Genomic DNA, 27,345 nt, shown 5'->3' with positions numbered 1-27,345 from the left:
CTGCAAAAGCTGGACACGTTTTCCCTGGCAGTCGTGCACCTGTCTAGAGTTAAACAGAAATAGCTATAAATTCTATGTGTTCTGGCATCTCTTGGCTGGGAAAATAGAGCAGAGGTAGAAGAGACCAGGCAACGGAAGCACGGCCCTGTCCGATGCAGGGAAAATAGCTGTTGCTGAGGAGAGTGGTCGGCGATGCCCGTCTCCGAGCTGAACCTGGAAGCAACGTAGCTGCTGGAGCTGCCGGGGGTCTCCTTCCTGGTGGAAGGACCGTCAGGTCTTGCATATTCTGCAGTCGCTCTGCAAAGGTGAATTTATTTCTGGCACAGCAGAAGCTGGCAAGAGCTGGCAAGGATCCTTGCCGAATTAATCCATTCGTGCTCCCAGCACGGTGACGTAACCTCCAGGTGCCTTGCGGGAGCGGTGCCGTGCTATTTCCAGTGCAGACGAACTCACTGCTGGTGTTAGTAAACACAATTACAATAATAGAGGGTTTCTATTGTGTTTGTTTCCTGAAATGCATTTTCGCCCATTGGGGTATATACACACGGGCTGAAGTGTGCGCACAGGCTTCCACGGCGGGATGAATCGCCTTACCGGGACTGGTGAAATACAGCAAGTGGTTTGGAGTCTCTTATTTTTATTTTCTGTGGAAAATGCAAGTGATTCAGAGATAGCAGTGCTTCACGTGGGAGTCTCGCCAGGCCTCAAGTCCTTGTTCAAGAAAGGTGGTGGCATAATCCCAAAATGCAAGCCTGAGCTCGATTAGATGGGAGGTTGTGGAGAGCCACCACTTTTCAGAGACTTGTGAAGGTGCAGAAGTAGTTTGGAGACACTCAAATTAAAAGAGAAATGATGAAGCAAACAAAACCACAAAGTCCCTGGGAGCCCTGTGGGTGCTGTAATCATCAGCAGCCGTAGAGCACTTCTAAGTCAATGAAAACCTCTTCTTGTCGAAGCGTGTGGTGAGGTGGAGTCCAGCCTGGCTCCTGGGGCTCCTGCTCCCCAGCTCCCAGGAGCTCAGCACTGGTATTGCTTATCTTACAGGGGAGCCTGAGGTCCTAGCTGAGGTTTGGGGTACTGAGTAGTTGCAGCATCATGGACTGCTTTTCGGAAGGGTTTGTCGGAGGCCCAGACAGTGGGAGAGAAGGTGAAATCCCCCAAGTGGGAAGTGTCCCTTCAAAGCTGTCTGAAACCTGGCTGCTCCCGGTTTTGAGTTCATGTGAAAGTGGGTATAAGAGAACTGCACAACTTTGAGGAAGGTACTTTTTAATTCGAAATGAGCCCCAGAGTTCTGGGTCATTCAGTTGGTCCAGTTCAGAGGAACCTTTGGAAACCAGCTTTGGTGCTGAGGTTGGTGCTCGGCTCCCCCTCGTCCCCGGGCACAGCACAGAGGGGAGAACGCACCCACCTGGCTCCTGTTCTGCTCTCGTGGCCACGGCCCAGCCTCCTCTCGCTCTAAGAAAGTGTGACATGATTGGCATCGCCAGGGTCTGGTTGGGATAGGATTTACCCAGTAGTTCCTGAAGCTAGAAAGGAGGCGTGCCACACTAGTGAAACTGTTCCAGATGGTGCTCTTGGTAGATTAGGCAGCCCTGTTAGACATTCACCACTCTCCTTATGCAGAGACAAAGCTGATGAGAGTATGAACTTCCTTTGGGGAGGGGTGTGTGTGTGTGTGCCATAATCCGTACCCTTTTGATAAGGATGTGCTAGCTTTGAAAGAAACGTGGAAGAAATGTTCGCACCCAGCCCGCGATTTCATATTCCATATGAAGAGGACATTGTGTTCATCCACAGAGGTGAAACACAAATTATTGCATATCCTTCTTCAGAACTGTGCACAACTGTGTATTTTGTAACAAGCTCAGCACGCATCTGAGTTTGGGCTTCGTATATCTACGAATACAGTTATTGCATTAGCAGTTAGCGTAATGTTGCATTATTTCCTGTTCGGGCATTTGATGAGAAGGCGGAACCACGCTGTAGTTCCAAGCGGAGTTCACAACACTAGTTAACATTTCTGAATAACGACAAAAGTATATCCCCCAAACGACTCAGGCTTGTTTTAAATGACTCAAACCCATGTCCTGCAGCTGCAGGATTGGAAACCTCAAAGCTGCACAAACAACAAATATATGGAGAGATGCCTATAAAGCAGCTTTAAATTTGGCTGGGGCTTAGGAACGGAAGAATCTGAGTTGCAAACCTTGGATGAAAAGTGACTTTTTTAAAAGCCGTTTGCATTTGTTAATAAAAAGCAGCTTTGGCCAAGCAGGGAGGGGATGCTGAGAGGCTCTGAATGTGTGTGGCAGCGCTGCCTGGTGCGAGCCTTTTCTTTCTAGCAAAGGGGAGAGCTCGTACTTGTGCAGAAGAAACCTGCATGGAAGTCGTTTTCTCACCCGGATGTGGGGAAAAGTATCAACAATGTTTTCCTCTCTTTTCTCTTCCTCTTTGTGTCTCTCAATGGGAGAGCACACTTGGGAAAGACCCTCTTGGCTGCAAGGGGCAGTGGAGGCTTCTCCAGGAGAAATCGCCTTTTCCAGGGGACATCCCTGCCTGCGGGTGAATCCCGTGGGCAGCCTGGGGCATTGCTGTGTGTTTCAGCTGCGTATTTTGGCTGCCACCTGCCCACAGTGGCCGTGATGGTGTGGGGCACTCGGTGGCAGAGCCCCCGTGGAGATGTGCAGCAACTGGCTGACGCTGCTTTTGGCACTGCAGAGAAAGCCCAGAGCTCATCTGGTCCGACCTGGGGAGCATCCCAAATAAGTATTTTTAGGCAACTGGATCTGATAAGGAGCAGTATCATTTCCAATCTCTTCTGGCCCCACCTGCGTAGGCGACGAGCGCTCCAGCTCTGTTTGATGCTCTCAGCAGTCTGATAAGAGATCTGTATGTCACTCGTATGTCACCATTTCCTGCTTTTCCTCATTTCCAGGGCCTCTTCTACCAACTGAGGGGAGGTTCCTGCCCACTTCTGAGCAGGAAGGATATATGAGATTATTCCACCGATGGGCCACACATCATCAGTGTCTAATGGGCTTCCTGCACAGGGGGTAAAGGTTACAAAAAGGAGGGAAATTGAGTTTGTCCTGCTCTACTGTCTCTTGGAGTCATCAGAAAAACAGGGTTGGGACCTGGAAAGCCCTAGCTGCTTTTCAGCCTCCTGATTCCCTTGGGATATACAGTGATTTCTCTGTGTGGGGCAGGGAGGAGAGGTGAGGAAATGGAGCCCTTTAAATCCTTTGCTCCCTGACTCATTATCAGCCAGTGTGCCATTTATATGGTTTCCTTTTTCCTCTCCAGGCAACTTTTATGGTTCCCATTGGTAAGCCAGGGGGCTATGTGACAAATTTTGCTTGGGTCCTGTAACACGATTTGGGCAGTGAATGTCACAGATGCTGGGGATGGCAAAAAGGGGATGGAGAGTCTTTAGCTTATGATATTTTCCTAGGCCTTACAAATGGCTAGTTTAGTTCCACCTCAATAGCTGAGAAACGACTTTTTCCGTCCAAACTGCTGCTGTTCACACAATAAACATGTTCTCAGATATATCAGCAAAGGCTCTTGAGGAAGCGAGTTTAAGAGCTCTGGGCTTTGTCTGGACGAGACTCACTAACACCAAGAAAAACATTTTGGATTTCAGGGATTTAATGAAGCATCAGATTTTGGTTTGAGGATTACAGAGAGGTGAAATGTCCAATTTCCCACTAGTTGTGGATACAGACAGCAGGCCTGCCCCTTTGTGTTGTCAGAAGTCATGTGTGGGTGGTGTCCAAAATGGGGTCACCTCAGGTTTTGATAATAAATCCTGACTTTAGGGAACAGTTAAGTGCCTGGGAGGTAAGGGGTCAAATTCCCCTTCTTACCCTACTTGGATCCTGTTGAAAGGCAATGTAGTGGGACCACAAATTGTAGATGGAAATCTGATGTCTAAACTTTCTTGGGAGAATCAATTCCCTCCACCCCCAGATGCTGGCAGCCTGGCTGGACAGATTTATTGTGATTTGAGGAAAGGGACAGGGAAAGAGATGTGAGATTGCAGGCTTCACTTTTCTTGGTCCCATGAGTGAAAAATAAAAAAATCAATGTTTCTCATGAGCTTCATGCACCACTTAGCTTTTGGTTTTTGGGAGGAAATAAAAAATGTCTGTCTCTTAGGTACTCACGGGTGTTTTTAAATTGGCAGCCGTTCATGCAGACTAGCTCTTCTGTAAAATGAACCTAAATGAAGTTGCTCATGGGATCAAATTATAAAAAAGTCCTTCTTTCTCCAGTTAGCAAGAGCACCAGGGTGCCACCGGGGCCCTCCCAGTGCCCATGGGTGATCTCTGGCTGGTGGAGCTGAGCGTGTTCATAGTGGGTCCCCTGGGATGGATGGCTCTGAGCCCCTCTGAGACTTGTGCTAACAAGGGATGTTTCACAGCCGAGAGAAAACTGCTCCCATTTATCAGGAAAATGGGGGTGAGGCTCTCCAGAGCAGCTGGGGAGTGCGCGCTCCCCCAAAGGAGCGTGGTCAGGCGAGAAAGGCCCCAGCTTTCCTTCTGCTGTTTTTGGGAGGGTTTGGGTGTGCCGTGCAGCCCTTCTCCCCCCAGCCGCTCCTCTGCGGCGGGCGGGTGAGCTGGAGGCCACGCTCTTGCACTGTCCCCAGGTGCCACAGGGGCAGCTCCCTGCCGAGAAAGCTGGGTTTTGCCCCATGCCCTCAGCCTGCCTCTCCCGTCGAGTACCATCGGCTCACGTGCAAAGTACGTGACCGCCCTGGGACGCGTCTGGACGCGGGAGAGCGAGCCACGCTGCCCCGCGGTGTCAGCTGTGCACGGCAGGGCCCTTCCAGGGAGCAGCACAACGGCGCGGGGAGGGGGGCTTTGTTTCAAACAATGATATCATTGACAGGCTGGAGTGGGACCAAGATCGCTCCGCGTCGGTCACCAGCAGAAACAGTCTCAAGCCATCTGTACATTATGGCACCGAGCCACTCTTCCTTTGTTTGGCTTCCTCGCTTGTGTTTAACCCGGCTCCCAAGGCTTTCTGGGGAACCAATCCTGCCAAGAGCAGGCTATTCCACCCTGAGCTGGATGCTGAGCCAGATCTTGGGGAATGAATGATCTTGCCGAAAGCTGGTCACTGTTAGAAGGGTGCAAGGGCTTCTCGGGAACGTCTTCAGCGCTCGTGTGTAGCTTACCCTGCCCTCAAACAGCCCCACGCGGCTGCAGCTGTGATGAAGGTTTAGCAGAGGAGAGTGCTCACATCCAAACCCAGCTTTTCCTCTGACTTCATCAGTTCTTTATGCTGATAACTCCTCTAATGATGGACTCCATGCTGCCTTTTAGGAAAATGATGTGTGCTAGCAATCTGCCAGCTGCCTGACTGAATCTCAGAAGCCTTTAAATGATGTTATTTTGCATCCAAACTTTTGCAGCTTCATCTCGAGCTGCTGGAGAGGTAGTCGCTAAGACGTATCATGTAACAGAGAAGAAAGGATCAAATCATGCTGGTTTTTTTCCAGGTTTTTCCTTCTTCCACAAGGTGGTGAGCTCTGTGCTCCTCTGGAGACAGTGAATCCGCTCCATCAGCGCTTTGCAGGCTGAGCTCCCCTGGAATCAGCCTGGCGGTGATGCTGTCCTGAAATGGTGGCAGATCAAGGCCACTGCTAAGGTTTTGGGGTACTTGTGTCTCACTAATCTCTCCTGTTTATGCAACAACTGGTACACGCGGAGGAGAGGGACGGGACTGGCTGATAACTCTGGTGCACGCTGAGGTGGAAAGAAGGCTTCTTTTCTATGTGTTTACAGTTCGGTGGAAAGCTTGATGCTAGCTGAGGAAGTGAGCTGGGAATGAACTTTCACAGGCTCAAGTGAGACAGCACCCCAGGGTGTTGCAAGATGTTGCTTTTCCTCTTTCCGCACTGCCCTCCCCACCGCACACCGTGACAGCCCTTCGCAGCCGTGCCGCAAGAGCCCCAAGGGCTCCCCTGCGTTAAGGCAGGGAGGGGCCTTCAAAACAGGGCTGTTTCAGCTCAGAGTGAGAAGCTGGACTTTTCCTAGGGAGTCTGCAATGTAGGATAGGAGTCAACTGGCGGGGAGAGGCTGGGAGGTCGTACCGTGGCACTGCTCGGCCAGGTGATGCACGCGTTGAGCTCGGTACCCCTAAAAATTCAGGCAGACCACTCAGCTCCTTCACCCGCCCTAGAAAGGGATAGAGCCTGAGTCGGGAGGTAGGAAGGGACGTGCGCAGGCCGTGCGTGGTGTGGCATCATCCTGTGCCCTGAAACCTGGTGTGCCGGGCTCGGCGGCGGGGCTGGCGGCAGCGCCGTGGGGCTGGGCAGGAGTCAAAGCACGGAGGGGATTTATGGGAGATGCCGGGGGAGAGATAAAATAGCTATTCATAGCGAACGCTTTCCAAGAATAAAGGAGGAGGAAGAAAACATAAGCGTGCTTGTTTGGGAATGAAACAAGTAGGCTGTGCAAGCCTCAGCTACTGGAAATCCACGGGCTGGTGTCTAATTCTGGCTTTAGCAGCGCTGGGCAGACGCACACTGGTTTAGTGTCTGCTCTCGAGATGACAGTCTAACACAGACCAGATACCTGCCAGAGGACGTTGCTCAAGGCAATTTCCTGCGAGTTAATGCAATCTGTTGATTAAACATTTGTTTCTTGCAGCCTCATGCTGAGCAAGCCACTGCAGTCAGGGAGACGAAGGGAGTTATTTTCTGTGGGACGGTGCTTCGGGGCTTATCTTCGGTTTACAGACCTGGGAGCGCTGAGGGCAGCAATCTCGCCTTCTGATCGCTGACGGGATCTAGTGATGAGAATTAACACATCAGAAAGAAACAAAATGAGTTTTCCTGGGCTCCAGTGAACTTTGAGAGGGGAGATAAGAGCTGTCGCAATCCCGACATCAAATGCTGTCAAATGCGGCGGCGGCACACAGTTCTGTCTGACACTCAGCCATCGGTCCGTGTTCAGGTGTCTGAGCCTTCAGGTGCCGGGTGGGGGAAGCACTTTCAAACACTCTGAAAAAATGTTGTGTTTCCTGTTGTTCTGGCCTAATGTAATCAGATACCACGAGCGCCCAATCCCTTATTCAAACAGGGGCTTTTGAGGTAGATTAGGCCTGACTGCCACACACCAAAACCCAAGACAGATGGAGAAGTCTCTGGTTTTGTCTCTGATACAGCTTTCTTCATCCAGCCTAAAGAAATCGAGCAAAGCAAAGGTCTCGCGGGTCACAGTTCGAACACCTGGTGCATGAAATGTGTTGAACAGGGATGCAGAAGGACTGAACTGCGCTGCCCAGGATGCAGGTGGCATCCTCGTGGCTGGCGTGGCAAACGTGGCACTTTGGTGGCCTGACAGCACCGCGGGGTTGCTGCAGAAGCGTGTTTCATACATGGGGCATGTTCTGTGATCCTTCTCCAAATTTTCGGCAGTGAGGCCATTGTTTTTAAAAAACTGTTTTAAACCTACATTTTACTGCTGCTGAGATGGACACAGGATATGACCTTCTTGGTTTGGCCCAGATTTTGACTTGCTGTACTTTTTTGTATCACTGTTTAGCAAATGCAGATGTTTAAAAAGAAGGGGAAGGCAGTTTCCTCTGGAACCAAATCAAAACGCTTACTATGCAGTGCACAGGAGCGCCTTTTATAGACTTTTGGTCTGATTCTGGGCCGAAGACAGGGAGAATATTGTCTATATGAGGACAACACGAACAACTTCAGATTGGGGAATCAGCATTTTCCTAGGACAAAGATGTGAATTGGCTTCTGGGCAGAAGTTGAAATGCAGATGCAGATCGGTTTATAATTGTACTCAGATTTGGGCACTGGGGAGGGTCTGGGTTTGAGCTGAGAACTCACACCAGTGCCCAGATGTGCCTGAGCCGGCGCTGAAGTGGCCTGTGGTGTGCGTGGTACGCTGGACTGGCGCGCTGAGCGTGATCTCACTGTATCTGGGGCATAACTCTGCAGTAGTAAAGGAAATTCTGCAGAGACTTGTGCCCGTTAAGGGGTGGTGATTATGTCGAGTTTCTGGGTTTTTTTATGATCCTCACATAAAAATTGAATTGTTCGCTTGCAGCTGTTGGAACTGCATCTCAGTGCCTAATCAATCTCAGTGACAGGCTCTCCTTTATTGTTTTAATTTAATAAATGGCTTAAAAGTGCACTCAGGAAGATGGCTTGCTGCACCCTTTCAGAAATGGATGTGCTCCATGAGAAGTGCTCAGCTCCTGCCAGGGCAGCAGGTGGATGGGTGTAGCAAGGTCAGCTCTGCTTCCACCTTCTGCCCCTCTGCCATCACAGGGATGCACAGCCTGCGGCGCCCGTCCGGCAGCGGCTCCGATGGCTCCTGTGCCACCAGGAAGCCGTTAGCCGCTGCCCCCGCCAGGGACAGCGTGTTAATAAGTGTCTCGCAGACGGGAAGTGCTGATCCGGAGCAGAGCGCAGGGACACAGCGCGGCTCTCGGCTGGTGTCCCCCAGATGCCCGTCTCCTGCCTGCCCTCTCTGTGCGTTACGGTTGGTTTTGCGCTGCAGGTAGCAAACAGCGACCGCACAAGTCCACAACAGTGGTTCACAGTAACAGGAATATTTACCCTGACTACCCCGAAAGAGCTGGATCTAGCCCATTTTCTAGCACACCTAGGAAGCAGAAAACCAGGTCTAAAGGAAGAAAGATCTTATTGTCTTCCCCCCTCCTTTCTTTTCACCCCCATCCCATCTGCAGAAACCTCTTTGCACCAGGCTACACTGAGACTCATTACAGCCAGACTGGAAAACCCCAGACCACCTCGCTGACCCACACGGTGAGTGCAGAGAGTGTTTTCCCCACTGTGGCTTGCAGGGGAGACCAGAAAAGCGGGTGACCTTCTTTCTCCAGAGCCTTTCTTCAAGGCCATGGGTCTGCCTTAAGGTGAAGGGGGAGGGCAGTCCACCTTTCTGCCCTGGGGGGTTGCAGCAAGAAAGCATCTCCATCCCTCAGCAATGGTGAAAACATCTTACTGTGTTACCCGAGCTCTGGTATGAGAGCCCAGGTCAGCCGCCAGCATCACTCCCCTCTCTCCGAGTGCTGGGGAATCTATTGTTCCTTCTGCTGCTCATACTCTTGCTTTTAGTTTTGCCACCAAGTATTCTGTGCCGGGGACATTCCCAGCCTTTGGGAAAACCAGCCCATGTAAGCTGGCTCCTGTTCAGTAAAAATCCCATGAATTACTGATCTCACGCGGGCCTTGGCTGACTCCTGCTGCAGTGGCACAAAGATGTGCATTGGTTGTGATGCAAAAATAAGAGATAAAAACCCCATGAGATCATCTTTACTGATACTGCCCCGGGGCGAGGGGAAGGGATGTGATGAATATGTTGGCGTTTCAGCCCCAAAGCCCCCTTGTCCCTGCCAGAGGCTGCCTTTGTCTTGCCAGGAGCCCCCAGCCGGGGACTTCCCCGCTGCCCATGGCGTCACCCTCTCTGGGGCTGAAGGCACATCCTTTGGGGCCTGACCCAGGGCCAGCTGCCATCGATAGGCAGCTCCCGTTACAGGCAAAAAAGCTTTGGATCGACCTTAATGCTGCAGCCATCCGAGCTGCTTCCTTGGGGATTCAAAGCTCTTAATTTTTACTGGCAACAAGGAGCTGTTTGATGCACTCGCACGGGCCACGCATGGCGGCTGAAAGGCCAAATTTCGATGCACTGACAGAGATTTAGTTACGATAGCCAGCTGCCAAACGCAGTGGAAAGAGAACGATTACTGGAGTATCCGCGGGGCTTGCTTGGGACTCAACGATGCCTGGGTACAGCAGGCATCCGTCCTGAAACTGCATTGCCAACCCTGCTCCCCTCTGCCTTGCAGGACCACTGCTTTTACCACGGGGTGGTGCGGGGCTGGGAGCGCTCCAGTGTCGTGCTCAGCACGTGCCGAGGGCTGCGGTAAGTGCCTGGTGATGCCGGAGCTGCGGGAATGCCTCTGCTCCTCAGCGTGCTGCCACGCGAGCGCTGCTCCCCTGCAGCCTGGCCGCCGTATTTCTTTCTGGGCAGAGAGACCTGTTCTCAAATGCCTCCTAGCCAAGAGTTCTGGGCGTAAAAGAGAGCATGTCAGGGAAAATGCAGAAACTTGGGTATCATTAGTAACCATGGGCTCCTAGCCAGTTCCTAGACTCCTTCCCACTTTCTGCTGGCAACGTGGACCTGTGCAATAAGTGAGTTTAACTCAAGAGTCCACTCTCTTGTTGGTGACTCGGGGCTGCATCCTTTACAGAGACAGGGGCAGGACTCGCCACATCCCAGCCCAATACTCGACACTAACGCAGAAACCAGCTCCTTCTCCCAGCCTCTCACAGCTGGCAGCTTTTGTGTGTAATTTGCAGCAAAGTCTTCAAGTTCGAACTTCCTCCTGAGTTTTCAGCCCTGCTTTCTCCCTGGGTGGTGCCGGAGTTGTGTGTGTTATGCATTTAAAACCTTTGCTTTGTTAGTAATGGAGTCTTTGGCAGGAAAAGACGGTCTGTATCCTCAGCAGGAGTAAATGAAACGGCTCATTGCGACCAAGGAGCTGCATTCATTTACACCAGCTCAGAGTTTGTTTCTAAAACACCACATGGGCTTTATTGATATTAGTGGTCATCTGCTCTCGAGCGGTGGCGGGAAGCTGTGCTGATGGGACCGGCTTGAGCCAGGAAACAGCCCGTGCCAAAGCAAACCTGAGAGATCTTCAGTGAACGTAGCACAGGCCAAAGAGCCCAGTGAGATAAACAGGACAGTGCAGCCACCTGTGGTTTGCAATAAATAATCCAAAAGCAAAAGCAGTCACAGGTGTGCCCAGCTTCTGTCAGCCCATGTTTTCCTAGGCTCTGCCTTCCGAGCTGCAGAGGAGATAGAGGTGTCTCGGTGTCCAGAGGCAGTAGCATCCCCGCCCGCCTGAGCGGCCAGCCGTGTGCTGGCAACTCCTGGACATCGTTTTCTGATTGCCGGGACGGCACAGGGGCTGAGCACACACGGCCGTTTTCACTCTGAACTTCCGCAGGGCAGCCTGCTGCCCATCAAGCCACACGTCTTCCCGTGGGCATCAAACGCAGGAGATTTCCAGCTCTCCTGACTATAACAAGCTCACTGAGAAAACCACAACGGTATGGCCACGTGCAAGTCGCAGAGAGAACTGTGGTTTTTTTCTGTTGACAAACAAAGTCTTCACATTTTTAAGGCCAGTTCTATTAAAGACAAATTTCTTCAGTCTGTTGAAGAGCTTCCAGTGTCCCTAAAGGAAAAGCTGGATGTTAAAAATTCAGTACTTTTCAGGTTGCAGCACATGCTCCAGTAGCCCCTTAGTTGAATGCCTGAGCCCCATTGAATAGATTTTAATGTATGCAAGCTCAGGGATTCCCCACTCTGAACTCAAAATATTCCCCATCCTTTTTATTAATGAACTAAACAGCCTGGTAAGGATAAGTGTCTTGCCAGGGTCAGATGGGAACTCAGCAGCAGCAGAAGGATTTATCTGCTGTTGCTGTGATAGTAATTAACTTTCCCTCTTAATGCTTCCCGTTTCAACAGAGGACTTATCGTATTGAGCAGCAATTCCAGCTATATCTTGGAGCCGGTTCCCGACAGCCCAGACCAGCACTTGATCTACAGGTTGGATGACCTGAGGTTGCAGAGAGGAGCCTGTGGCTACCAGGGCACAGGGAACACAGCCAAAGACTGGCTCAGGGACTTCACAACTGGGATGAAGCCACCTCGCCAGAGGGTGAGCAGGGCTCAAACCGGGTCCATGCATGATATTCTGAATTTCCCACCTATTCGAAGCCCGGCCTGCTGTTCTCTGGGAGCATAGCTCTGAAAGTGAAATGAAGGGGAATATTTAAGAGGGTTTGTAGCAAGCTGGTTGCCGAATAGTGGCTCCAGCAGGGAAATAACTGAGTGTTGGGGACCGTTGTGTAGTGTGAGGAATCTGGGCTGTAGCTGTTCCTGCATGGATTCGTGCATCAGGTGCATGAACAGATGGGTGGGCTGAGGACAAATACATGGGCACTTGCTGTAGCTAAATGGACCCGTGATACTTGGTTGCTCTAAGTCAATCACATCTGGAGGTCCCTCTGTGTGATGGGGTGGGGTGAGTGGCCAGTGAAAAATAAACTGGGAAAAATGGCCCGCATGAAGAGTCTTGGGGGATACTGGGCAAATAACCTGTGCTGCTGCCGCAGGTGAAACGTGAGACTCTGCAGGCTACGAAGTACGTGGAGCTTCTGCTCGTGGCTGATTATGCAGAGGTAAGAGAAGTGATTGTGTTTATACCAGCTGAGCACTGGGCCCAGAGCGAGCATCCCACCTGCGGCGTCCCCTGGGGCGAGGAGGGCAGCTGGAGCTCAACACTTTTCCTCCTGTCATCCTGACGTTCCTACCCCTATCAGGGAGAGCTGTGTCTTGGTCACTTTTGTCCTAGCAGCCATGACTCCTCTGCTGCCACCATCAGTCACTGTTGGCCAGGGTGGAGATGCAGGCTGCGATTACGTTGCAGGCCTAGGGTTTGGGGCCAGTTCTTGCCTCTCAGGGTACCAGTGGTCAGCCCTGGTTGTCGGTGGGAGAGACTGCCTTCAGCCTAGGGTGACTTGGGGGTTTCCAGCAACGACGTGCATGTAACTGCAGTACACTTAATCTCCAGAGAAGATAACCATGATTATCCTCTGCTCTGAGCTGGTAGCAGATGTATAAATAGACATTTTCAAGGCCCTAGATCATAGAATAGGACTGGAAGAGACCCAGTGAAGCCCGCAATCCCTCCCCCATCCCCAGCCTGGACAGCACGCCAGACGTACTTACTGACAGTGCAAAACACGCAGTGTTTTGGTAATCATCTAATCTCCAGCACAGACAGGAATCAGGCTGGTCCTATTCATTATTTACAACTTGAAACTCCAATAGTGAAAGCCACGTAGTGCTCTGGGCTATAATTTACTCTGAACAAAACTAAAGAGGCAAAACCTATTTCACCCTTCTCTGTTAGGCAGCAGGATACCAGGGAAGCTATGAGAAAACATATTATAACCAGGAACTGCCAGATGTTTTTCACCATTTCGTTAGACAAGCTGGGGTAGACACCCTTGCAGTGTCGTCCTTAACTGTCCTTACTGCATTTACTGTCTCCCTCGCTAGAAGAAAAGTCCCAGGTTTTGTCATCTGTTACACAAAAATCTAAACATTTTGCAACTTTAATTCCTGGGATCAAACCATTTGCTAAAATTAATTCAGTAATTGCCAGGTGGTTTAAATAGGCAAATTCGTTGGATGAGTGAGATGGATGAGCACTGTGGCAGCCTTGACTCAGACGTGAAGTCGTGTTACCGTAGATTTTACCTGGCAAATTTGTCAGTTCTTTGTCAGCCCCTGGCTCTGGGGGCTCCGAGAAGTTTGGGTTGCTCCACTGAGTTACTACCACCGCTTGAGTAACATCGCTGCAGTGGGGTGCCAGGAATGAGTTCTGAATGTACATGTATGGGTGGGCTTATAGCCAGATGTACAGCGAAAGAGGGCTTTGGGGCTTCACCTGGTAGTGATCTTCTTTTTCCCGGAGTAATGTGACTTGTTTTAACGCATTTCACCTCTTCCTAGTTGCCTTTATGCTGTGTGACGTGTTCATTCTGTTCAGTTTCAGAAGCATCACTTCAACATCGAAGCAACAAGGCTTAAATTAGTGGAGGCTGCTAATTACGTAGATAAGGTGAGATCAGGTGGGCGTGAACTGAGGAAAGCAAAGTCCAAATCATGAATTGTGAGACTTAATTGTGAGAGAGGAAGACTGCCTTCTTGGGAGAGAGAAAAATATTTCAGCAGTGCTCCCCAGTGACTTGGGGAGTGGAGAGCGTCTGACGAACAATTCTGTTGTTGGATGCCGGGGGCAGGGTGGCGGAATCTCCATTCCTTACTTTGGAGCCAGCGTGAGCATCTCTGTGTTTTGCTACGTCTCTGTATTAACTGTGTTACCTAAGTACTGCTTTTTGACAAGGAACTAAGGTATTCGCTTGAAATTGTAGAAATCTTGGCACGTAAAGGTGGAAGAAGCCTTTAGAGGTCATTCTTGCAGTGGCACCCACTGCTGCTGAAGTAAATGTCACAGCTATTCTGATCTACTCCCTTCATACTCCCCTTCTCCCCTTAAACTCCTTCTACCGCTCCCTTCACCTCCCCGTCCACGAAGACTTGTCCTGTTTGTACTTGACGTGGGCAGCAGATTATTTCCTTCCTCTTTTCAGGAATTTTGACATTTTAAAGATAAACATGATGTCAGTCCCCAGTTTTTGTTTCTCTAGATTGTCTCTTTTTCATTCATTTAAAAAGAAAAGTCCCTAGTTGAATCGAGTTTAGGTTTGTGGGTGGTGCACATTTAGCGAGGTTTATATTCAAGACTTAAAACACAGTAAAATAAATCAGTGGTGCTCATTTTGTCATCCCGTTTCCTTCCTGTGCTTTAGTTTTACAGATCCCTGAATATCCGGATTGCCTTGGTGGGGCTGGAGATCTGGAGTAATTGGAATAAATGCGATGTATCTGAGAATCCCTACTCCACCCTCAAGTCCTTTCTGGCTTGGAGTAGCAAGGAGCGGGTGCACCGAAAACACGATAACGCCCAACTAATCACGTAAGTTTATTTCTCCTGAAATAACCTTTTCCTGACAAGTGGGTTGGGTGGGTGGGAAATCGCTATGTAGCGTATGTGGCCCTGAGATTCCGAGTGACAGATTGATGTAGGGGCCGCTCAGCCGGCATTAAGCTCTGGCACCCAGAGCACAGTCACACTGGGAAAAGTGGAGTTCCCAGGCTACGGAGCAGTCTCAACACACAAGCATCAAAGTGCATCAGCTTTATTGTGTGTGCGTATCACAGGCAGCTGCACAGGACTGGTCACGGCTACGTGTACAATTTCAAGAAAATCTGAACCGTGAGCAAGACCTGTAAAGGGGAGCTGAGCCCTTTGCAGAAGGCATTCATCCCTAACTCAGCCCGTTGAGACATGGGGGACACGGTGCTGGGAGCTGGCTGATGGTCTGTGACTCATCCTACTGATCTCGTCAGGGTCAGTAGTTATGGCCAGCAATGCAGATGTCGTTGGAAGAAAAATTTGCAGCAGCTCTTAGACCTCCTTCCCTCTCCCATGGTAATTCATCCACCAGTAAATAGTGGTGAGTCAGAGGAGAAACCTGGAGGACTGAAATTCAGAGATGCAATGCCTTTTCCCTTGTTTTGTTTTGTTGGGTTTTTTCCTCCCCTTTAATAGTACTATATTCCATCTTCGCCATGTCCTGAACACAATTTTCAGTGCTCCCGTTCCCAATGTGCCGCAGGGATGGTGCAGAATTCCAGCTCGCCAGGCAGGAGCTGAGCGTGGCCGCACCACAAAGGTGTTACCTCGTACTCTGTCAAGTCCCTGAATCCCAAGCTGGCAAATAGCAGGCTTGAGGTAAATAAAGCATTCACAAACGGTACCAAACTAAGGATCCAGAAATAGTCTTTTCTGTCTAGATGCAAAGCTCAGGGGAAGCACATTTTGGCACCAGACCATTATAAAAAATAAGATTGTCTGGTTGGCCCATAAAACAAATTCCTAGTCCAAGAAAAATAGGTCTTAAGTCTTTGTAGCTCTGCTATAATGTCCTGTACTTGAAGATACCACTAAAGAAAATGTATTCACCTGTATAAAACTGTGGACTGCAGGATGCATTTCTCTGCCTTGCCTTCTCAAGTGCTTCAGTGCCATTTCATGGTCTTTCTGGGTTGATTTTAGGGGTGTGCCCTTCCAAGGTACCACAGTAGGCTTGGCTCCCGTGATGGCCATGTGCTCTGATTTCCAGTCAGGAGGAGTAAACATGGTAAGTAATTGCTAACACCTAATACAGTGTTTCTTGCCAGCAGTGAATGCATTGGATAGATGCCTCCTAAAGCCTACAAAGGAAATATTTCTTAGAATCATAGAATCGTAGGGTTGGAAGGGACCTCTGGAGATCATCTAGTCCAACCCCCCTGCCAGAGCAGGGTCACCTAGAACAGGTTACACAGGAACGCGTCGAGGCAGGTTTGGAATGCCTCCAGAGACGGAGACTCCACCACCTCTCTGGGCAGCCTGTGCCAGGGCTCTGCCACCCTCAAAGGAAAGAAGTTCCTCCTCATGTTTAGGTGGAACTTCCTATGCTCAAGTTTGTGCCCATTACCCCTTGTCCTGTCACTGGGCACCACTGAAAGGAGCCTGGCCCCATCCTCCTGACACCCACCCTTTCAAGTGAAAGCCTCTAGCTCACCGGCTCATAGGCAGGAATACCTTCAGTAGATGTTTTCTCCATGTAGCAACGAGCAGTGCCACTTACCCGACTGGCTCAGAGGTGCACAGGACAGGCACAGGTAAAATGCTGATGTGCTTCTTTGACCTTGCGCAGGACCACTCTGATAATGCCATTGGTGTAGCTGCTACCATTGCCCATGAGATGGGACACAATTTTGGTATGAATCATGATTCACCTGGCTGCTGCACTACCCCCGCAGAAGATGGAGGCTGCATCATGGCTTCTGCAACTGGGTGAGTTCATCTGACAGGGTCTTAAGGGGAAATGCAAAGGGCTTCGTTACAAGAGCCTTGGGGGAGGAGTAAGAGCTGGAAATGCAGACTGACGGTGGGTCTTCTGCTGCCTGTTGGAGCCAGTGTGTTTGTAGAGGAAATACTGCGGGGCAAGCCTTGGCTCGTATATCGGAAGCAGTTTGCTAAATTCCCAGTGAGCTTACTTCTGCCTGAGGACGGCCTTAGGTAATGTAGGGACCTGGCAGCATTGAGAAGTGGAGCTCGAAACTGTCTGGTAAAGAGGAAAATTTTCCTGTCTTCTGTCCTGAGGGACTGTCTAAGGACCCCTCTAACCCCTCGTCCCTGAGTTGGTCCTAGCAAAGGTGCAGTGACCCCAAAGCGAGTTCGACGCATCCTTCTGCAAAACCTGGACTGCCTGCTGCCAGCAAGCACCGAGGAGCAAGGGGTGACCAGAACGTGTCTGACCTTGGCATGTAAAGGTTTACCTGGGTTTCCTTTCTGTGTTGCACACAAGACGTGGAGGTAGATAGTTGGTGGGGTTTCTAAAGCATCTTGAGCAAAAGATAATGTGCGTTATAATGTGGTAATGAGAGGAAAAAGGATTGCTTCAGGAAATAACTGATTTTTATTAAAAGGCACGGCGGTAGGGCTGTATTTCTAAATCAGAAGATGTGAAAACAGATCGACTGCATGTTGTTTTAAGAATACTGCTTCCTTTCAGCGAGCCACAGAAAGCCTGTGTTTAAAATGGAAGAAATGCTGGCTTTGAGCGGAAAGGGAAGCGAGAGTGACTCTGGAAACCCACAGGGATTCCAGAACTCATTTTGGATGAGGAACCGCAGCAGCTTCCATATTTCAGTCACGTAAAAACATCAGCGAAACCTATTCATTTAAAGCCACATTCCCTGTTTCCTCAAGCCTTCCTCCTTGGGGTTTAGCAGGTTTTAACAAAACTGTCTCCATAGATATCTTCTTTAACATGCATGATTTCCTCCAAATAAGGAAAAACACTTAGGTGAGGAGTGAATACATAGTGGTATATAAGTAGAACATGCAACATGAACGCACACATGTACAGTCATACACAGTGTGCATAGCTTCTGGTGTTGTAGCAACAGAAATTAGTAATTCATGTAACAAAATATTCACATCCTTTGCAATGAGGCAGTAGATAGGAAAAAGAAAATATTATTTTAATCAGCTAAATTCACAAGCAGTTATTCACAGTCTGAGTGCCGGATTCGCAGGCGTGTTCAAGCAGAGTTAGGAATAAGCCGCAGCTTCAGTACTGAGCAGGTGAGGACTGCTGTACTTGTCAGCTGGCAAAGGCGAATCTAACTCAACGTATTTTGTTTCAATAACATTTACTTTTTAAGGCCATTATATTACTAGACAGTTTTGCAGTGCAATCTCACCTTTTCTTCAGATGTAACCCAGATGGATCTGATTTTGAACAGGCACACAAAAATCATGGTCCGCTTTTGCACAATGTCATAGACTTCAGAGAAGGACCCGTGCCACTTGGCACTTGACAGGATTTACACGTGCTCATTTTTGGTTCTCTAAACCATTGCCCAGATCTGATCTGTCGTGATGTTTCTCTACACTGTCCATATTTAGGCACCCATTCCCCAAGGTGTTCAACCACTGCAACAGAAAAGAGCTGGAGAAGTACCTGCAGTCTGGTGGAGGGATGTGTCTCTCCAATATGCCGGATACCAAAGAAATGTATGGCGGGAAGAAATGTGGAAATGGCTACTTGGAAGAGGGGGAAGAGTGCGACTGTGGAGAGGTGGAGGTAACAATTGTTCAGATCCAACCATTTGGGCTTTAGTGGGACACAATGATTTTATTATGTATGTCACAAATATGGTTATGTGATATATAAACAGCTTTTGTTCGTGCAGGAGATATGCATACCTTCCCTGTATGTAAACGTATACACAATGTAAATCAAGGTTGTAAAGTATCACGTCTACCAGTACAGCACATCCTGGAACTCAGGGGTGGTGTAATCCATAGTTGCACAGAAGTGGTGAAAACTTATTTAGAAAAGAAAAGAGAAAGTGATTTTAGACATTGCAGTTTCATATTTAAGTTCACTTCACCTACGGCTCCATTCTTCGTAAGGATGCGGCTTCTCTTAGCACTGCATCTCACTTCTCCAAATCCATGCTTTGACTGATAAGACAGAAAGGAGCTGGGACCAGCAGCCCAGACTCACCGGATGTGACGAGCACCACCTGTGGTCTCCTGTCAGTCCAGCAGAGCATCCAGTTACGCAGTGCTGTAACTCAGCACATGCTGGGTGTCATCAACTTATTGTGGAAGAAAGGCTCTTACTCTGCATGTAATTCATCGTGTACGGTGTACGCCAGCCTCACACTTCGATGCTCTGGCACATTCTTGTCTTGAACATCTGCCTGGTAGACTCTGCTACATCTTGCTGTCTTCCAGGAATGCAACAACCCCTGCTGCGACGCCAGCACCTGCTCCCTGAAGCTGGGTGCCGAATGTGCCCATGGCAGCTGCTGTCATCAGTGCAAGGTGGGATCGCGGGGTTTTCCTAGGAGTGGGGAGGGAATAACGGTGGTGGAAGTGTGAGGCTGAGAAATGGAGGGGAAAGGGGAGCAAACACAGCCAAAGACAGAGTTCAGCCCCTCACCTGCAAGCAACCTGCTCTGATTTTTAGGTACAAGAGCTACGAGTGCAGTCAAACTAGTGGGGCCCGTTCTTCTAGCTGACTAATTTAATTGACTCTTGTGATAACTTAAGACGAGCTGTGAATGCTGCTGGAAAGAAGTCACACTGCCTCTCTTAGACGCTTAGGGGTGGAATGAATCAGAATGAGTATTTCTCTCCTTTGGCTCTAGAAGAAATCTAGACAGAGCTCTTAGAGCAAACACTTCCTCTGGGGATTAGGCTGGATGCTATCTTTGCTCTGAACCCTCTTTTCTGGGGTGCAGTAGAATTCCTTTAGCCCAGGTGCTTGCTGAAGAAATGCCAGCAGAGAGGATTGTATGCGTGTGACCACTATCATTTTAAATCTCAGCTTTCCTTAGAGAGGCTGGTTAAAATGTGTTTCTGATTTGGGAGCCAAAGATCTCAAGCTTTGACAACAGATTGTCTCAAAAAGGGACACAGGCAAACATTTATCATAAGCTCATTTTTGTGTTTGCACGTTGACCGCGTGCTCTTACTGACCTGTCCTGGGCACGTGGAAAATAATTTTCCAAGAATCCCCCTGGACTCACTCCTTTCGCCAGAGACTTGGAAAAACCTCCTCGATGTGTGCCCTTCCATTCTCCATGTCTATGGTGGACAGGACAAGAATGAAGTGGGTAAACTCGTAAGCAAGAGAGACGTAAGTTACACGTAGGGAAAATGTCTCCAGCAGAAATGACAGCCAAACACTGAACCAAACTTCCAAACAGGGAAGAGTTTGAGAATATATTGCACAAACATCTGTCAAAAGTGGGTTGGGTAAATCAGATCCTGCCCTAGGGAAGAGGGATCAGTGTCCCCTTGAGGTCTAGTAGCCTTATTTTCTCTGTACAGTCTCGTTGCTACCTAGGGAAGGGATCCAGTCATTAATTTGATTCTACACAGCTCACCCAGTTAATGGAGTTTCAGAGTCATTTGAATCACTGCTGACCTCAAAAAACCTAAGACAAGGTGGATGACGAGATGCACGCAGGATTTTTTCTTAGCCAAAGGGAGACGTTGTGCAGACATGAAACCGCAAAGGAGTCAAGAAATAATTCAGTTTTTTTCCCTTTGTACGTTTTTAGCTGATGTCTCCGGGAACTCTCTGCAGGGAAAGATCAGGACTCTGTGACCTCCCAGAATACTGCACTGGCGAGTCACCGTTTTGCCCCCCCAACTCCTACCAAATCGATGGGGCTTCCTGCGATGGAGGGAAGGCCTATTGCTACAGTGGCATGTGTCTCACCTATAAAGACCAGTGCTTGCAGCTGTGGGGGCCTGGTAAGGGCACAACTTGCAGTGAAATACATTGTCCTTTCAACAGGCAATATTATGTGGCATCCTGCTATTGGTCACCCTGTGTAAGACAGTTGTACCTTCCATACCGGTTATCAGTGGCAAAGTCTGAGGAGCCTTTTCTCCTGCCTTGCTCGCTTGGAGGAGGCAGCAAAAACTTCCCATGCTCAAACCATCCCAGAAAAAGAACAACTGAGTGGTTGGCGTGGGGCGAGATGGGATGCTGGGCTCCACAGGAATCAGCCACGTGAGTTTCTTCCATGCAGGAGCGAGGCCAGCACCAGACGCCTGCTTCGAGAAGGTTAATGCCGCTGGAGACATCTACGGGAACTGTGGGAAGGACATCTACGGCAACTACAGGAAGTGTGAGATGAGGTAGAAAGCAGAGAGGCAGCCAAGAGTTCCTTATTGGAGAAGATGTTTCTATATATAACAAAATGATGGGCCAGTAGATAAAACTGATCCATGCTTTTGTTTCGCTCTGTCTCTCTGCCTCCTGGGAAACCAGCTCCATTCCAGCTGGACTTAGAGCCCTTGTGACTGAAGCTTTAAATTTACCGTTTTCCCTGTCTTTTGCGTTTTAAAAAATCTAGCTGATGTTTTTTCAAAGCAACAGAAGAAGGGTTTTTCAAATCCATAAGCTAAAATGTAGCTTTTTAACTGAGATAAAAAGTTCTTAGTCTTTTCTGTGTTTTTGTTGAGGCTGGCCTAGCCATGGGGACAGTGAAATGGTACCATCAGGACCCATCAGACACTGTTGCTTGGGAGGTGCTTGCTCTTTTGCCATTGAACAATGACTCAACACTGCTGCTTTAATTTACATGTAGAGCTGATGCCTGCAAAACATTCAGCAAGCCAGAAATAATCACTTTAGCCTTTCCTTTGAAATCAGAGATGCTAAATGTGGGAAGATCCAGTGCCAGAGCTCTGCTTCCAAACCCCTGCAGTCCAATGCGGTGGCCATAGACACAACTATCCGCATGCAGAGGACGGAGCTGAGGTGCCGAGGGACCCACGTGTACGGATCTGACAGTGAAGAAAATGACCTGCTGGATCCTGGCTTGGTGTTGACGGGAACAAAGTGTGGGAGCCATCATGTAGGTACAGTCCTGCCTGTAATGGCTTGGGGGAGGTTCAGGGTATCACTTTTCCATCTGGAAAGGGCTTTGGGGTTATCAGGCTGTTCATTTCTTATGTCTAATGCGTTTCTAGGCAATTTTTATGTATGTTGAAAAATAATTTCTTAGAGGCTTCTGAGGAGCAATAGAAGAATACACACCAAAGGCCATACCTTAAGTCTTTGCCAGATGAAGTCCAGGGCCGGTGCTAAATTTGGGATTCGCTAGTTGGTTGAGCTTGTCTTGCTTAGAAGTGAGCCACACAAGTAGAAATCAAGACACCTGAGAGCTCCTTCAGAGACTTGGCACATGGGCATGGCCAAGCTATCAGCTTCTGAGCTCCCACTTCTCTCTCTGGTGTGCGTTAGCTGGGATTTAGGGTAGTGATTAAATGTTTGCTCGGGAACCAGATTAACTTCATGGCCTGTTGTTCTGCCCAGAGTATTACTTGTATTGCCAAGGTGTCTGAGACCCTGCAAGTCACAAAATAACACAAGGCAGTAATAGGGTACATAATCCAAAGAGCTAACGCTGAGTTTTTGGATCCTTTCTCTGCAGGTTTGCTTTGAGGGACGCTGCCAGAACACCTCCATCATCTTTGATTCTGAAAGCTGTAGCAAGAAGTGCCATGGGCATGGAGTAGGTGTCTTCCTTTTCATCTCCATTTCAGACTAAAGCAGGATGGGCTGCCATTCATCTGTGGATGGTTGTTCAGCTCGGGTCTGATACCACGCTTAGGTTCGCTCCGGACTTCTGCTTCTTGATTATTAATTTGCACGTTCCTTTCATGTTTGCTGCATTTTCTGGTCTGTGAGTGTCCCTTGGACATAAGGTTTAAGGAGGTCTACAGGAGGGATATGAATTGCAATGAATGAAAAACAAGAAGGAGCAATCCTACAGAAAAATATTCTGAGCCCAGTTTAGATAGAATAAAAAAAAAATTAGACTTACTGAGGGGAAAAACATAGTAAAAAGTCACATTTAGAACAGTTTTTCCCAAGCTGTGCTCCACTGTGCTCCCAGGGGATGGAAGGAAAAGGATGGTGAGAATTTTTTATATCTTTTGTAGGTGTTTCTGGCACAAAGCATCAGCATCTTTCCATCCCCATGGTCCAGTTAGGCAATGGAGAGGAGTGATAAATACGGCAGCGTGCAGCAGCGTGTGCCTCCCGGGGCAGCTTGCGATGTACCTGTGACGTACCCGACAAGGAGAGGGACCCACCTGCTCTTTCATTCCCAGTCTGCTTCCTCTCTTATGGTCCGCGAAGCTGTAGGAAGTGCTTGTCAGCTATTCCACAGAATCAAATTAAATGCTACAATTAGCACAGGACATCCCTAGTCAGAGGGATGAATCGGAATCAGATCGGAATCACAGGACGTCCCTAATCAGAGGGATGAATCCACAGAATCAGCCCTCCCTCTACCTAGATGATAAAACAAATAGTGATGGCCGAACAATAAACCTAAACAGTAAGAAATCTTCACTGGAGGGAAGGGAAGATTTTACCTTCACTGGATGGAGGGGAAGTGTCCTTCGGTTTAGAGATAAGAACAAGAGAAAGGAATTTTAAAATGCTGCTCCTCTCCTGAATCTAGGTTAGTGGCACGTCAGCTGAAGAACCCTTGTCTTTTGGAGAAAGAGAGAATTTCTGAGGAAATAAAAGGCACTTTCACTCCCTGAAAAGAAAGTGTTTCCAGGCACTTCCCTCCCTGTTTATGCCAATAAGAGTTTCTGCTGTAGTGTTTTATCCAGCAAGGGCTTAATTCTTTTTAGCTTGCATAGTCTTTAGGAGCTGGCACTAAAGTCTCTGAGTCTTCCTGGTGCAGGTCTGCAATAACAACAAGAACTGCCACTGCGACCAGGGGTGGGCCCCCCCGTTTTGCAACAAGCCGGGGAGGGGAGGAAGCTTGGACAGTGGCCCCCCCATGCCCGAAGGTGAGTGAGACCAGCTCTACTGTGGTGGCACTTCAGAAGGGCTTGAGTTAGAGTGGGAGCAGAGAGTTTTCCATTTAACTAACTCTGCTTTCTTGCCCTCAGGCCCTGCAGTGGTGGTGATAACTCTCGCAATCCTGGCTCCCATTCTCCTTCTCATTGGATTCGTGTTTTTATTCTATTATCTGAAATGCTGGAATAAATTTGCCATCTGTTCTCTGAAGAAGACCCCGCAGTTCAGGTAAATTGTCAGTGCTGTGCCTTGTCTGCTTGCATCCACCCCCTTTCGGTGTCAGAACAGAGGAGAAACTGCAAAGGCTGCGAGGAATATAACTAAGTGGGTTTGTTGGTACAGTTAGTATTTGCTTCTCATTTTTTGATTTCAGTTAAAATATAATGGAAAATACAGCAAAGAAAAAGGAGAAAAACATATCAAGGAAATAATACTCTCTTCTTTCTCCCATTGTCAGTGACGCCTCTGGAAATGGGCACGCAAACCCTGCCTTCAAGTTGAAAACCCCCCAGGAGCAGAGGAAGGTAGGGGCAAGGTCATCTTCCAGCTCCCCGGGGAGAGATGCAGCCACCAACATGTGGGATGTGGTTCCCTCTCCCACTGCAGCTGGGGACTGGTTTTATCAAAGGATGGGAAAAGCAGACATCACCCGTGGCTGAAAGTCAGTGGGGGCTGAACGTAGTATCTATTTTTAGCCATTTTCTTAAGGCAGGAGCTGGGATTTGACCAGGCCTGTGTGGCTGCTTGTCTCGCCCGATAGATCCTCTTCTGTCACATCCCCCTCTCAGAACTGTAGAAATTGCAAACCCCGGGTTTATTTATAAGCGTCACTTATAACACTAATGCCTGAGTTACTCTGTTCCCATTTCTGCCTCATGATCCCAAATTGTCCCAGTCTATCTAATCAACACCTACTTGATGTATACAACACATACCGGTGTTGCAGGCGATATTTTCTACTGTGTGGTTCGTAGAACTCTTGTAGATCCTCAAAAGTGTAGCAGAGAGCGAAAAGGTGGTTTGAAGTAGAAATACCTAACTCTGGGAACTTGTGGGTCTTCTGCACAGGTGATTGGCTTCCCTGAAATCCCATCAAAACCTCCTCCTCAGCAAGCTCCAGGACTCCAAAGAAACACCCAGCAGCCCCCTTCCTTCTCCACTGGCCACAGCTGCGGCGTGGGGCAGCCCCCCAGGCCAGCGCAGCCGGCACCTGCAAAGGACAGTTCCCGGCGGACACCCCCGAGCCGGCCAGCGCCTCCTGCTCCCAAACCCCCCGTCTCTCAGGTACGGAGTCGCGCCGCTGTCCCGCAGATGCCGTTCGATGGGAGGCTTGTTCTGAGTGAGGCCGGTGAATTCTCTTTAACCCGGGGGGACGTAGGAATTGCCGTGCTCACAGGCTCTTGCTCCATCTCGCCACAGGACAGTTACTGGTGGTCGTCCTTGTTCGGTAGTGTAGCTGACAATGACCGTGTTGGATGCTAGCACACACAGTTATTTTTCATTCAGGTCACCTGATACCTCTGCCCTGGAGTCAGGTAGCTTGGATCACAAAACAGCATTGACTTTACCAAAGTCATCTTAGCTGGGGAAGAGAATGCTCTGGGGAGATGTTATAGCTTCTTCCAGTACCTGACTTCCAGTACCTGAAGGGGGCCTACAGGAAAGATGGGGAGGGACTCTATCAGGGAGAGTAGCGATAGGACGAGGGGTAATGGTTTTAAACTGAAAGAGGGGAGATTTAGGTTAGATATTAGGAAGAAATTCTTTGCCGTGAGGGTGGTGAGCCCCTGGCCCAGGTTGCCCAGAGAAGCTGTGACTGCCCCATCCCTGGAGGTGTTCAAGGCCAGGCTGGATGGGGCCCTGAGCAACCTGATGTAGTGGGAGATGTCCCTGCCCAGGGCAGGGGGGTTGGAACTAGGTGATCTTTAAGGTCCCTTCCAACTCTAACCATTCTGTGATTCTATGATCTAAATGTTTTTTAGCTGCAAATCAAATAGATAAATTGCCAGGAATGAAAGGACAGTACAGATTTTTCCCTAAGCAAGCCTAGCATAGCTCCTCCTACCGTTGCATGTATTTTATCTCCTGCAGACAAGCCCTTCAGAGATTACCAGTGAGTGATAAGTCTGAGGCTCAGTACTGAGCACAGGATCTCCATTCCTTGGGATGATCCCTCAGATATCTTGCATTTGACCATTCCTGGCTAAAGCCTTGGGAGCCTCAGACAAATGTTGATGCGGAGCAGAGATGGGATTTATAACATGTTGCGTAGGAAACACTAGACTTAACCCAGACTGACCACATCTTATGTGAGCATCCTAGCCACGAGGTTATTTTGAGGGTTATAAGGAAAGGATATTGATTTACTTCTCTTGCTGGCAGTTTCGTTCTAAGCTTAGTACAGACCCCACATTCACATGGAAAAGACAGCAAATCACTCAGACTGACTTAAACCCATTTTACCAAAATATTCCCCCGCTAGCTTTATTAGGTTAGGGCCAGCAAAGAAGCGAAGGGCTCAGTTACTGGGGATAGCAGGAGGCTGGCTCCCAGGCAGTCTCTCTGTGAAGGACGCAGAGGAAAACAAACCCAAAATATTTTAGTGAATGGGATTTGTTTCTAGCTCCTTTGTTCCTGTGAACAGCCGGCACTTCAGCAGGAAAGAAAACTGAAACAAAAGGCGGAAGCTGACTGTAGTCAATAAGGAATAGGTATCCTTCCCAGCTGGTTGTTGACAAGTTCCCCACAGTCTCCATTGTGTTCCCTCCCCGGTGCATCCAGTCTCTTTATCTCAGTCAGACCTATTAGATGGCACACCTTTCCTAGGATTTCCAAAAGAAGCCTTGCCTTTTCTGGGTTGGAGGAGAGCCACAAGATGTAGAAGGTACAGGGGAAATAATTAATTTCATTGTTTGCTGGTGTCAGTGTCCTTCCTAGACGTTTGCAGTATCTGCCAGATTTGCTCTCTTGCTGTTCCTATGGGAGCTCTTTGGACCCGGCGGTCGGTGGGATTTGGTCTGCCTTGTCTTTCCTTCAGCCACAGGAACGGCAATAAATCCTCCAAGCATGGGCTGGTGCAGCCGTCGAGTGTTGCATTTATGTATAGTCTAGGGAGACTGCAGGGTTTTTGGGTGCCCTCCAAGTAGTGAGTGCAGCTGTGTTTATTAAATCAACACCTGTAAGCCAGCGACTTAGCACAGAGACTAAGCAACAACCGGCAGTTAGTTCTTGTGTGGGTAACTCCTCCCCAGGGACATGCTTTACACTGAAATTCATTAGATGAATGGAAAATATAATGCTCTGAGTATCCTATTAGGGACAGCTGTGCGCATAAACAAAGTAATAACTGGTTATAGGTGGGTGCAGGGCCCCGTGTGCATGGGCACACGTCTATACATGTATAGTACTCTGTACCGGGCGCTGGTGAGGCCTCACCTCGAGTGCTGTGTCCAGTTCTGGGCCCCGCTGTACAAGAGGGACGTTGAGGTGCTGGAGCGTGTCCAGAGGAGAGCGACCAGGCTGGTGAGGGGTCTGGAGACCAGGGCATATGAGGAGAGGCTGAGGGAGCTGGGCATGTTTAGCTTGGAGAAGAGGAGGCTGAGGGGAGACCTCATTGCCCTCCACAACTCCCTGGAAGGAGGGTGTAGAGAGGTGGGTGTTGGCCTCGTCTCCCAGGGAAATAATGACAGGACCAGAGGAAATGGTCTGAAGTTGCAGCAGGGGAGGTTTAGAGT

The 27,345-nt window shown here is 49.1% G+C and overlaps 1 protein-coding gene across 2 annotated transcripts in view; it reads left to right on the top strand.

Moving 5' to 3' along the window:
* Positions 1 to 27,345, top strand: part of ADAM19 (ADAM metallopeptidase domain 19) — a 33,660-nt gene that overhangs the window by 4,331 nt on the left and 1,984 nt on the right. For both annotated transcript variants that reach the window (XM_074603959.1, XM_074603958.1), the window contains 18 exons: positions 8,722 to 8,800; positions 9,841 to 9,917; positions 11,535 to 11,727; positions 12,185 to 12,250; positions 13,627 to 13,698; positions 14,450 to 14,616; positions 15,760 to 15,844; positions 16,406 to 16,545; positions 18,166 to 18,343; positions 19,003 to 19,092; positions 20,337 to 20,532; positions 20,814 to 20,922; positions 21,440 to 21,644; positions 22,224 to 22,304; positions 23,493 to 23,601; positions 23,704 to 23,839; positions 24,069 to 24,135; positions 24,680 to 24,895. In XM_074603959.1, coding sequence (XP_074460060.1) covers positions 8,722 to 8,800; positions 9,841 to 9,917; positions 11,535 to 11,727; positions 12,185 to 12,250; positions 13,627 to 13,698; positions 14,450 to 14,616; positions 15,760 to 15,844; positions 16,406 to 16,545; positions 18,166 to 18,343; positions 19,003 to 19,092; positions 20,337 to 20,532; positions 20,814 to 20,922; positions 21,440 to 21,644; positions 22,224 to 22,304; positions 23,493 to 23,601; positions 23,704 to 23,839; positions 24,069 to 24,135; positions 24,680 to 24,895 — 2,266 coding nt within the window. The remainder of the gene's footprint in view (positions 1 to 8,721; positions 8,801 to 9,840; positions 9,918 to 11,534; positions 11,728 to 12,184; positions 12,251 to 13,626; positions 13,699 to 14,449; positions 14,617 to 15,759; positions 15,845 to 16,405; positions 16,546 to 18,165; positions 18,344 to 19,002; positions 19,093 to 20,336; positions 20,533 to 20,813; positions 20,923 to 21,439; positions 21,645 to 22,223; positions 22,305 to 23,492; positions 23,602 to 23,703; positions 23,840 to 24,068; positions 24,136 to 24,679; positions 24,896 to 27,345) is intronic.

The sequence above is a fragment of the Larus michahellis genome, chromosome 11 (assembly GCF_964199755.1).
Source record: "Larus michahellis chromosome 11, bLarMic1.1, whole genome shotgun sequence".
In the NCBI taxonomy this organism is placed as follows: domain Eukaryota; kingdom Metazoa; phylum Chordata; class Aves; order Charadriiformes; family Laridae; genus Larus; species Larus michahellis.
Note: the sequence above shows the minus strand (reverse complement) of the source record. Positions and strands in the feature narration are given on the sequence as shown.